This window comes from Podarcis raffonei, chromosome 3, assembly GCF_027172205.1.
Source record: "Podarcis raffonei isolate rPodRaf1 chromosome 3, rPodRaf1.pri, whole genome shotgun sequence".
In the NCBI taxonomy this organism is placed as follows: domain Eukaryota; kingdom Metazoa; phylum Chordata; class Lepidosauria; order Squamata; family Lacertidae; genus Podarcis; species Podarcis raffonei.
The window spans coordinates 96,336,401-96,349,080 of record NC_070604.1 but is presented as its reverse complement, the minus strand read 5'-3'; the positions used below and the strand labels follow the sequence as shown (position 1 = coordinate 96,349,080).

General features: G+C 40.6%; 1 protein-coding gene across 2 annotated transcripts in view; it reads left to right on the top strand.

Annotated features, from left to right (window-relative positions):
• Positions 1 to 12,680, top strand: part of SPATA17 (spermatogenesis associated 17) — a 74,187-nt gene that overhangs the window by 15,625 nt on the left and 45,882 nt on the right. For both annotated transcript variants that reach the window (XM_053383182.1, XM_053383181.1), the window contains exon 6: positions 12,487 to 12,610. In XM_053383182.1, the coding sequence (XP_053239157.1) occupies positions 12,487 to 12,610 (124 nt within the window). The remainder of the gene's footprint in view (positions 1 to 12,486; positions 12,611 to 12,680) is intronic.

Genomic DNA, 12,680 nt, shown 5'->3' with positions numbered 1-12,680 from the left:
TGCAACAGATTTCACAGTCTCCTATTTTATCTAAAGTGGGATCTTAACTGTAAAGTAAGTAGAAAAGAAGGAAAAGGTGCAATTTCATTAAGCTCTAACATATCATTGGCTGTCAGGCTGGCCTTGTTATGCTGTCCATCCTCATTTAACTATCCCACAAGATCTCTTAATGAAGTTAAGCCCCAAGTTCACTCCAATAATTCTGTGGCAAGAGTTTGTGCAATGTAACAATTCATCACTTGTCAGGAAGGCACTTTTAGTTTATACATTTAATAAGGGCATCCTCTAGCTTGGTTAATTAGAAGTGAACAGTTTGCATATTTACTAAATGTGGAGTGTCATTGCCACCACGGCCTATTGCCTACATGAATTATTTCTCTATCTGCAATAAACAGCTGGGTAATTATTACTGCCATAATCAGATAAATTCCCTCTGTAAGGCTTTTCTTACATGGCAATTCTTTGAACTCATCCAAAGCTGAACAAAATTTATGAACTCCAGTAGCTGGGCCACTTTTTCATAGTATACTGTCCCTATTTCAAGGACACATATAGCATTATAAATATTCCATAAATTAGGAGGGTAAATATGATTACCTAAAGATTATATATTAATAAATGAGATTTTTGAAAACACAATTCTCGGGTAGTAATTGATTAAATTATATCACTCCTGCTCTATGCAGTTGTAGGCATCTGACAGGGTATCTGCGGTTCAGGGTAAAAGAGCCAGGCACCAAGATTCGAAGTAAAATTATCTGGGAGAGAAACACCAGAGGAGAGGGGTGTTTGCTCTGTTCATGTTAATAGACTTGTAACTCTTCTTTCATATGCATGAAATGTTAGGTGGGATTTTAGATGGGGGGAATGTAGTGGGCCATTAAAACAGTACCTTATCTTGCTTTTTAATCATTGTGTTATAATTATTCTTTCTAGAGACAAACTGAATTTACTGGTGACTAATTGACTGATATGGTTAACAGGGATAGCCAATGTGGTGCCCTCCCGATGTTGTGATCTACAATTGCCAGCAGCCCCAGACAGCATGGTCAGTAGTCAGGGATGTTGGGAATTGTAGTCCAAAACATCTGGAGGACCCCACACTTTCAGCTCTGTGGCTAGTTGTACCCACACATTTTTGTTTGTCCCCAGGACATGTTATCTGTTTTTTTCTGGCTTGGTTTTAGTTTTTTTATAGGGTTTGGACTATGAGACTTCACTGGACCCTTCTAAAAGGGAAAAGGCATTAAGTGAAGAAGGGAAAGTGTAAGAACAGGAACAGTTTGCAAGGAGCTAGCTCTCTAAACTGGGTGAATGGGCATTAAATGTGATTCAGTGCAATCAAGTGTAAAGTTACACACATTGGGTTAAGTAATTCTAACTTTTTATGGGGGCTGATGGGAGTTGTAGTTCAGCAACATCCTGAGGGCCAAGGGTTCTTCACGCCTGACTTAAAAAGAATATGGCCATAGTATAGTGTTGCCATACATCCAGAAATTCCCAGGCATAGCTGGAATACTGCAGTTGGAAGCAGTGTCTGACGGAAATTGCTGAAATGTCCAGAAAAATCCGGACATGTGGCAACCTATGTTGGTAGTGTTGTTTTTGGCGATTTTCCTTAAAAATAGCTCAATTTTTGTGTGTGTGGTCCTTTTGGCAATTTTGCCAAACAAGCTCAACAATTCTGGCCCATATTTTGAAACATAGCAACCCTACCATAGTGTTATTTCTCACAAAGCTTATACATGCTCTCCTTGTTACATTTTGGGAGGTTCTCAGAGTGAGTAAGTAGAAAACTACTGTATCTTTCTGCAGTAAAACTCCTGAAGCCTCATTTAATTGTAACTCCACTCCCTCCCTCATCTTAAATGTACATATAACTTCTTGGTGGTTTTTGGTAGACTCCTGTGTCTCATCTCCTCTCTACTTAGCATAGCTCTGCTAGTGAAAGTAAATATTGGGGCAGGAAGGCAGTAATCAGAGGAATCATTGCTGATGCACTACTGACTGTGATCCCCAGAAATTGATGTAGTGCCAATTCATGTTGAAAGCTCTTTTATCGACTTTGAGGCTCAGAGAGCTGATGTAAGTGTATCTCTATCTTTTTAAAAATACTTTTACATAAATAAATGCTTACTACATGTGTTGTAAAAAAACTTTTACTGAAGATTATTGGTACAATCAAATAACCAATTGATAGCCAGAAACAAATTTTACACTTCATTGGCCAGGTGGAGACATCATGGTAATCATAAACCATAGTTTACCATGCAAGAGTGTGTTGTGTCCATTTCACGCTTCCCTACCACTGCTTGGGAAAAACAAAGTGCAATCCTTGGCTTAACATCATGGCTGCGTTGGGGATTGTGATTCGTTTTGGTGAAACCAGGATTGCTAAACCCAGAACAAAGCTTAGATTTGCCTACAAGCTAGGATACTTCATTTGAACGCAGCAATAATTTTATAGGAAAGGAAGAAGCAATGACTTAGATCCCAAATCATAAAGACCAGCAATAGATTATCTTGGCATGAAATATGTAAACCTCTATCATTTTTACCTTTCTAGTAGATCTAAAGAATAGAGCAGGCATAGGCAAACTCCAGCCTTCCAGATGTTTGGGACTACAATTCCCATCATCCCTAGCTAACAGGACCAGTGGTCAGGGATGGTGGGAATTGTAGTCCCAAACATCTGGAGGGCCGGAGTTTTCCTATGCCTGGAATAGAGAGTTGGAAATGTGGTCATGAGATCAACAGACTAGTTTGATACTGTATCCCTCCTGATATGATGACTCCATCAGAGTAAACCTCAGTTTTATTTTGTTTTTATTAATGTTTTACTGTGAATATGCCCTATCTTGACTGTTCTCTCTACCCTTTCCTATACAAATTATACTATTTTGATTTGTCTGAAATGCCCTTTGCTTTCCTTAATGCTACATATTTATAGTTATACAGTCACAAGATCACAAACTTCTTATTAAAATGCAAAACAAAATGCAATATTTTGATAAAGTTCAATGAAAGTATGTTAGTATAAATCTGCAAGATCTTATGTTGAGTGCATCACCATTACGGTCTGAATACTGCTGTAATCATCATTTAAAGACATCTACTAAAGTGCTAGGAAAACATTATATATGTATTTTTAACATTTATAGAAACAGAAGGAGCACTGTCAACCAAATTTGCATCTCATAGCTGGAACCAACACCACTGCACACTGCATAAATGAAAACTCAGAATAACAATAAGTTACCTTGGCACATGAATGAGTTTTATTTTTAATACCTAACCAAAAGTGAAAAATTCACAGTCTCAGACATTTGTTGCATATAATCTTAGTTGAATCATGATGACAAGTGTTCCTAAGTGCATTACTTCTAAAATATGAATGCATTTAACTAGTGAAAGGATTTAAATTATTATGGCATTTTACCATAAAAAGATTCTATTCCTTTTTCTCCAACTTTCCCAAAGCTTTATTAGGCCTTCGTTCTCGCTTTCGCTGACTTTTACTATTTTGTAGGGCATTTGGGGGCAGAATGTCAGGCACAGGTTCACATATTCATTTTCCTTTGTAACTTCACTAATATCCTATGCATAGGGTAGGAGCATAAGAAGAGCCAAGCCAAGTTTATATAGGATTACATGACAGGCAACATCTTAGAAGAGGAATTCCTAGTTCACCCTCGTGCTGAAGGGTTTTTCTAAGATGGTGCCGTCCAAAACCAAAAAGTATGCCACGTTTTTCTAACCAATTTTTATTCATATGTAGATTTACATAATTCAATCAATTAATTTAGCAATTATGAATTATAACTCATAGGAGAAAGGAATATTCATTTATTTGAGTTGTCAAAAAAATGTAACATCCTTAATCTGAATGGTCAAATTATGGGGCCCTGATTCCCCCTTCAGATTCAACTGATGTTTTGCTGCATTGTGATTTCAAGAGGGTGATATACTGGTACCTCTGGTTATGAACTTCATTCGTTCCAGAGGTCCGTTCTTAAGCTGAAACCGTTCTTATCCTGAGGTGCACTTTCGCTAATGGGGCCTCCCGCTGTGCGCGTGTCTTTGGTGCGCTATTTCCATTCGCATCCTGGAGCAAAGTTCGTAACCGGGAGCAGCTACTTCCGGGTTAGCAGAGCTTGTAACCTGAAGCGTTTGTAACCAGAAACATTTGTAACCAGAGGTACCACTGTACTGAAGTCTAGGAGAAAGATTCAATTAAAGGGTCCCACTAATGGAAGCCCACACAAGGACTTTTCCTTGCTCAGTGGGGCTAATATTGTATGATTTCATCAGCATCATGTTTAATTTTCTTTGTAATTGTTTCTCTTTCAAAGGGTTCCCTTTATTGTTCTTATTATGCAATGCATGTTAATGGCTATATATTTTAAAGTGGTTTGGGGTTCTTATTAATTTTTTTGTATTTTTAAAACTATTTAATTTAAAAGTTTTCAGGAAAAGTAGAGGGAAATGTGCATGTGCTTTCACCTGGGGTGATCATTTTGTTCCTTCAGGACCTAACCTTTGGTAGAGACTCTCTCCCTTTTTGCCTTCCCTCACCTTTGAGTCCCAAGCATGTCTGCCCATGAGAGACCCACTGCAGAAACATATACAGTGGTACCTCGGGTTACAGACACTTCAGGTTACAGACGCTTAAGGTTACAGACTACGCTAACCCAGAAATAGTACCTCGGGTTAAGAACTTAGCTTCAGGATGAGAACAGAAATCACGTGGCGGTGCAGCAGTGGCAGCGGGAGGCCCCATTAGCTAAGATGGTACCTCAGGTTAAGAATAGTTTCAGGTTAAGAATGGACCTTCAGAACAAATTAATTTCTTAACCTGAGGTACCACTGTATAGTGATTGTATTTTGGCACATAGCACAATACTAGATGCACTGAATTGGAATATTCAGTGCCCTCTAATTTGCTTGCACAGGTTTAGGATGAAGCTTAATTCCTATCAAATATTGCTACCTGGGAACATACAGTTATTTTCTGATATCATTGGACTTCCCATAAGAATCTGCAGACACTTGGGGGGTGCCTTCTGCTTGGGAATTGGTACCACTCTAGAAGCACTGTTATAGTAGGGCATAACATATACTTCTTTCTTAAAATAGTTCCTTGTTTTTAGGCTCCCTATTCAGTCTTAGATTCCTACTTATATGCCTCTTTGAATCACTGCTTACTCATACGTAGGACTCTGTGTGAACCCATTTGAGGAAGAAATGTTGTTGCTGTAACTATTGTCCTTAAAAATGTTCTCATTCATCACATTCCTGCACTCATCCCAACTCAAACCCTGTTTTTCCTTCTATGGGTGTGTGCTAGAGAGCTTAGAACTCTTGCAGAAGGGGGAGATCACTGTTTCTTCCCACCTATTCATTGTTCTAGATCACTAGCCACCTAGTGTTGAACTAGGGTCTAACAACCACATCATGTTTTTATACTTGTAATGCATTCTTAGTCATAAATTATAGTGTTTCCATTAAACATTACATAAGATACAAGTTCAACAAAAGGTACCATCTTACAATTTCAACAAAATATACCACCTTAGCTTTTTCTCTGTTGCCAGTTTAGCATTAATATATATTGTGAAGAAAATGAGCTCTAAAAATGTAGACTGCTTGTTCACATAAAAAAGAATTATATCTGCTCTTCAATTCTGTGAGTGGTATTCAACTAAGTTTTACTTAGAGTAGACCTATTGAAATGACTGAACATGACTAAACTAGGTCCATTAATTGCAGCGGGTCTAGTCTGAATAAAATATAGTTGAATACCATCCTATAACTCCCAGGGCGGTTTTTGGACTAGCATTGGAGATTAAAGAAGAAAAGAAATACTTGTTACTGATATAGCCTTTATGCTGCAGTGACTGTTCATAATAAAATTATTTGCTGCCAAGTTCTGCATTTTTTGACAAATGTCATTTAATTTTACCAAATTCCTACAGTGAATAGTGAATCATCCATTCAAAATAATAATAGTCAACTTTCATTGATGAAACAAAATTATTTTAGCTATCATTATAATTAAATTGAATATATATTTGTATATAAAGGCTTTTCTTCTGTGTTGTCCAGCACTTACTCGTTTTTGGACAATGCGAGCTTTTACCATTGTTGACAAGAAGTTGGATGGAAATGAAGAACTTGTAAATATTCATTCGTAGGCATTTTATTCTCTGCGGTTCATAGACACTGAGGCTGACCAGACAAATCTGCAACGAAAAAAAGAGTAATTACTAAATAGGAAACATATGTACCAACGTTGACAGGTGTTATTGCTTTTAAAAATCCGAGAATGTATGTTTATTTATTTTTATTAATGCTATTGTAAAAAATGCTTATTTACTCACATTTCTCGGCTCTGAGATCTGTTCTTTGAGGACAAAGAAAGGTCACCAGTCTCTCCAAGTCCTAGTTCTTTGTCAAAAGTGGACACAGTTAATGAGGTTGGTTTGGTACGGCACAAATTCTCAGACACAGATAGAGATCCTTTCAATGGAAACAAATTTGTTTGGCTTTACCAGGTTACTTAGCGATTAATAATAGCCTTGAGATGCAGGTCAGAAAGGTCAGTGTACCCGCTTGCCAATACAATCTAAAATGTACAGCAAGTCCAGGTCTCCAGGCTTGGAGGCCTCCACACACTATGCATAAAGTAAAACAGGCTATTTTCCAACTTCTTTTTTCATATTAATAAGCAATTTTCAAGAGAAGTGTGGCAAAATGGGGGCCATGCCACTCTAAGTAATTCATTTATTTTGCAATTTAATCTTATGTTGGGAAAAAATTACACTGCTGCAAAAGCATAGCATGGTGATTTTTAAACGTCAGTATGTTTCATAAGTAACCTTGTATGAAATATTGTATTAGAAGCCTTTAACAGTAAAAGGCAACAAAAAGAAAAAAGAAAACATTCCAGGGATTGAAACAGAATAATACATCTTCTCCTATCTTTAATTTATTTCTGTTTTGTTCTACTTTTGCCTTGTACATTTGAAAGAAAAACATGTGTGATTTACTTAATATTTTACTCTACATGTTATGGATTAATATTTTGATGGAAAAGTAAAAAATGACATAGCATATAGATTTTTATAACAGAGTTTTCTATATCTATGGTAAAAATATTGCCAGATTGCATGTTTTAAAAAGTTATGACCCATTATACTGAAAATATTATTTATTTGTTTTGTATCCTGCCATTCATCAACAAGCAATCTCAGCATGGGTTACATCATAAAAAAGGGGAAAAATACATCCATTGTAATAAAATGCAGTAGCATTACAAACAACATCAAAACGTTCCATATCTACATATTTATAGATAGCGAGAAACTGAAAATATCTATAATTGTAATGGAGTGAAAATGCTCTGGTTTTGTGATGGACAGAGTCAACTGATTGTTGCATGATCATCATAGTTTTCCGAATAGCTCTGTAATGCAATGAAATCCACAGTCCTACACTTCACACAGGTTTAACTCTGATTATTTTTCAAAGCAAACCTTTAAAGTGTTTCTTGCGTTCAGCCTTTATTTCAGGAGACTCCCACTGTGCCAAGACCACAGTACTGTAGTAAGTAACTGATGATGTAAAAGAGAACTTATAATTCTGGAGGTGAATTCTAGGGGTAGGAAGCCTGAAGAAACCTAGTTTTCAGTTCATGTCCTAGCTGGGAAGCTTGAGGGCCCATAGCAAATTAGATGAAACTCCAATATTGGATAAGGAAACTCTGCTGATAAAAGTGGTTCCACACCACATGGACATCTTCAGGAGAAGAAAAAGCTAAGGAATGAACCCTACACAAATCTGGAGTGGAGTCTCTAAGGTAGTTGAATGGTGTCTTGTGGGCCATCATTGACCATGGGCTAAAAATGATCAGCATTGACCTTGCTGCTCTACAGGAGACCAAACTTGCTTCAAATGACAGCCTCCAAGAGATGAACGACACCTTTTTCTGGCAAGGAGGGCATCCAGAAGAACCACATACTCATGGTGTAGGCTTCACAGTGTGGAACCCTCTTCTGTCTGCAATAGAACCGCTGACCAAGGGCTCAGAATGCTTGCTTTGCCTCACCTTTCAACCACCTCCAGTCCAGTTAACATATTGAATGTCTACACTCCCACTAGACCAGGCTGTCGGGAGGGTCCCAGCCTGCAAACACCTGGGAGATTTCAATGCTAGAGTTGGAGATGATCATCACACGTGGGGCAACTTCATAGGCCCCTTTAGTATTGGCAGCATGAACAAGAATGGGCAACAGCTGCTAGATCTGTGTTCATATCACAGCCTCTGAACCATGAACAGGTTCTTCTCTACCAAGGCAAAACAGCAAGTGTCATGGAAATGTCCAAGGTTAGGGCACTGGCACCGGCACCGGCTGCACTTGATTGTCACCAGGTGATTGGCACTGAACTGTGATCATGTCACATGGAGCTACCACAGTGCCAACTGTGACACAGATCACTCACTAGTGATGAGCAAGATCTTTCTCCGATTCTGTCAAAGAAGCTCTACTGAACTGCCCCAGAGACAGCGTCAAAGCAAAGTGGAACTACCTACAACACAGCTATGACCTCCTTTGGCAAAAGAGAGCAGCAGATCCCTGACTGAGCCCGGCATTAAGAACATGGAGCCTCTTTGGCATATTCTTCTCCTTGTTGCTCTCCTGTGTCTTCAGCTCGACTGAAGATGGTGTCTACATCCATTCAAGGAGTGGCGGGGGACTATTTAACCTGACACGTCTGCACACCAAGACAAAAGTGTGGTGGGTCCATATCTGAGAGAGGTTCTTTGCAGATGAGGCAGCCTTGATTGTGCACTCCAAGGAAGCTCTAGAGTCTCAGCAACCAATTTGCCCAAACCTGTATGGGATTCGGCTTTGCCATCAGCCTGACAAAGACCAACATCCTGGGTCAGGACGTTGCCTGGGTGTGTCTAAGTGCAACCAGCTCCTCTTTGAGAACATGTGCAAGGTCCTTCACATATGTATTGGGGATTTTTTCATATGTATTGAAGCTTTCCATTGATAGGTAGGCAATCGGTGTACCCCTTGAATGCATGCAAAAGTGCCCTGCATGTGCCCTTTGTATCTGCACGGGGCTCTTTGAATTAATTGTAATATTTAATTACATGCATCCAAACCAGTGCCATTAAAATCAATGGGAGTTTTGCTATTAACTTTACTGTGCTGTGGACTGCACTCCCTGATATTTAATTGATATGGAATATGTTGAAGTATTATAAATATTTACCCTACAGGAACTGAATTATTTTCAATGCTGTATTTTACATAAGATGCCCAGAAAAAGGTCAGAACTTACCTAATTAACATTTATTAAATCTACATACATCGCTGAACAAAATTTATGTCTTTCACACACAAGGTTAATTTGAATTAGTGTTTCTTAATACCAATAACAACAAATGTTAATCAAGCTAACTTCTACTCTGGGTATATGTTAGTGAGGGTGATACTGTAATGCGTTGTTATAAATATATTATGCAATCACATTTTATCTATGAAATGTTTTAAGGGTTCAATAATTGGCAATAGGATTAGTAATTTATTAGAAAAATCATAGAAACAAAATCACAGGGTAGAAAATTCCTGCAAGAGTTCTCTTAACTAATTACTTAATCTTCTGTGTCTTAATACTGAATCAGACCATTTGTTCATGTAACCCAACACTATCTACTCAGACTAGAAGCAGAAGTCGAAGGCAGAAGGATAATGGTCTGGGGTTGTGTGGAGGTCAAATACACATTACTATTTCTGAAGCAGGGTCCCCCCAGTATACTTGCCTCCAGCATCCTGGAGCCGACCAGTCAGCATAAAAGGGGAGATTTTAACCAAAAAGTATTTTCTCCCTTTCTGTTGATTTGAGCCAATCCGAGTTGAAGGAGGTGAGTCAACCACTGCGGACTGACTTCTAGGGACACTCTGGAGTCAGATGCGCAAGAACAACACCGATGAGTTGTTCTGTGTATTCCATATAAAAACACAAGCTGCTTCAGTTTCAAGAAACTGATGTTGAAGTTCTGCTACGGACAGTGGAACTTCAGGGGAAACACAACTCAAGTCACTCCAAAATAATATATTGGAGCACTCCAAATCATATACCCATGTACATGCACAGAAAATAGTAGATCTAGCTGAAAGGCAACACATAGAGAACTTCACTAATTGTTGCAATGCGTCCCTAATTATTACAGTGGTGCCTCGCAAGACGAACGCCTCGCAAAACGAAAAACTCGCAAGACGAAAGTTTTCCGTTTTGGAGGTGCTTCGCAAAACGAATTTCCCTATGGGCTTGCTTCGCAAGAAGAAAGCCCATAGGGAAATCTCCGCCGGCCTTCAGAAGAGGTCCTGGACCTCTTCTGAAGGCCAGCGGGGGGCAAAAGTCTTTGCTCCCCCCCGCCTGCCTTCCCGGGATAGCGGAGAAGCGCAGCGCGTTTCTCTGCTATCCCAACGGCTTTTGAAGGCAGGCGGGGGGGGGGGAGCAAAGACTTTGGCCCCCCGCCGGCCTTCAGAAGAGGTCCTGGACCTCTTCTGAAGGCCGGTGGGGGGCAAAAGTCTTTGCTCCCCCCGCCTGCCTTCCCGGGACAGCGGAGATTTCTCCGCTGTCCCGGGCGATCTGAAAATGCTGGTGGGCGGCAGCGAACGCTTCGCTGCCGCCCGCCAGCATTTTAAAAGCCCCCGGGACAGCGGAGACGTCTCTGCTGTCCTGGGGCGATCTGAAAATGCTGGCGGGTGGCAGCGAACGCTTCGCTGCCACCCGCCAGCATTTTAAAAGCCCCCGGGACAGCGGAGACTTCTCTGCTGTCCCGGGCGATCTGAAAATGCTGGCGGGCGGCAGCGAACGCTTCGCTGCCGCCCGCCAGCATTTTAAAAGCCCCCGGGACAGCGGAGACTTCTCTGCTGTCCCGGGGCGATCTGAAAATGCTGGCAGGCGGCAGCGAAAGCTTCGCTGCCGCCCGCCAGCATTTTCAGATCGCCCCAGGACAGCGGAGAAGTCTCCGCTGTCCTGGGGGCTTTTAAAATGCTGGCAATCGGGAGGAAAGCCCTCCTGTCCCCGGAGCTTGCGGGGTGGGAGGTGGGGAGAAGGGCTTTTCTTCCCACCGCCAGCCTTCAGAACAGCCTTCTGAAGGCTGGCGGTGGGAAGAAAAGCCCTTGTCCCCCCCCCAGCCTTCAGAAGAGGTCGGGGGACAGACTGTCCCCGGACCTGGTCTGAAGGCGGTTTCCATAGGAACGCATTGATTGATTTTCAATGCATTCCTATGGGAAACCGTGCTTCGCAAGACGAAAAACTCGCAAGAAGAAAAAACTTGCGGAACGAATTAATTTCGTCTTGCGAGGCACCACTGTACTGTATAATCTTACAAGGTTGTATAAACTTGGAAAGGGACATGGCTGTGAGGAGATCAGGTTGTGAGGAGGCATAGCTGTGACTATTATGCAGGCACCCTGCATTTCTGAATTTGCTAGTATATTCCTGGTCCCTGGTCCATTGGGGAGGAGTTTCCACTTCTGTTACCTGAAATCTACCACTGGTGCATGGCCCCTCTCCCAATAAATATGCAATAATGAGCAATCTCTATAGGACCCTCTCTGCTAGTCTCTTTATACCTGTAACCTTGTGACTCAGAAAGGGAGACACATGCTTATTCAACAGCAAAAACAGACAGAGGGTAGTTCCTTATTTACAACTTCCCCATACTTACTGAGCTCTGTTAGTAAGCAGAATTTTGAACTTAGAAAGACGATTGGTCTAAGCATGGCACTACACAGTCATCCATAAATATCTATTTTAGGGAGGCTACAAATTTTCATGATGCATCTAACTCACATAACCAACTACATGTTTCCTTCATGCTCTGGTACTAACTATATGGAGAAGTTTATTCATTTATCTTTAACTCCTGCCCCAACATTAAAATATCATGCCGTGTTTAGGGAAGCTTAAGTTTCACAGCTCTGTACTGGGAAGCTTTTGATGTCTGATGTATTTTGGTTTTTTTATATTCTGTTGGAAGCCTCCCAAAGTGGCTGGGGCAACCCAGTCAGATGCATGGGGTACAAATAATCCTTTTATTGTTATTAAAACTAAAACCAGTCATTTCTAAACAATTTGTAAGCTGATTTTGTTCTAAATCATAGATACAAGGATACATCATAATTTACCTATGACTCTTTAAACTCTTGTTTACATGAAGCTGGATCTCCCAGAATGGTTAAGAATCTTGGTGCATTGGCTGAATGTCTCTTGAATTCCTTTGTTCTAACAGTACTAGCCAGGCATTGCTGAATGTAGCCAATCCTGGTGTTGTCGATTTCAGTAAACAGTGGACGATGCCAGCATATCATCACTAGGGAAGATGGGCTGGGAAAGACGTTTTAAAGCACTGATGCCTTTTTACATTGGCCCAGTAATCATTTAAATGTTTTCATGCAGGAAAGAACTGGAAGAGTTTGCGGAGATGAAGGAGAAAGAGGAACAGAAAAAAGCCCTCGAAAGAGAAAAAAGGAAAAAGGATTACCTCGCCCAAAAGATGCATTACCTCCTTAGCACTGTGCAGGTTGGTGTACCTGTCCCTGACAGCTCATGCAAACCACTGAGGCCCCGAGCTTGACAGAGATAAACTAGCA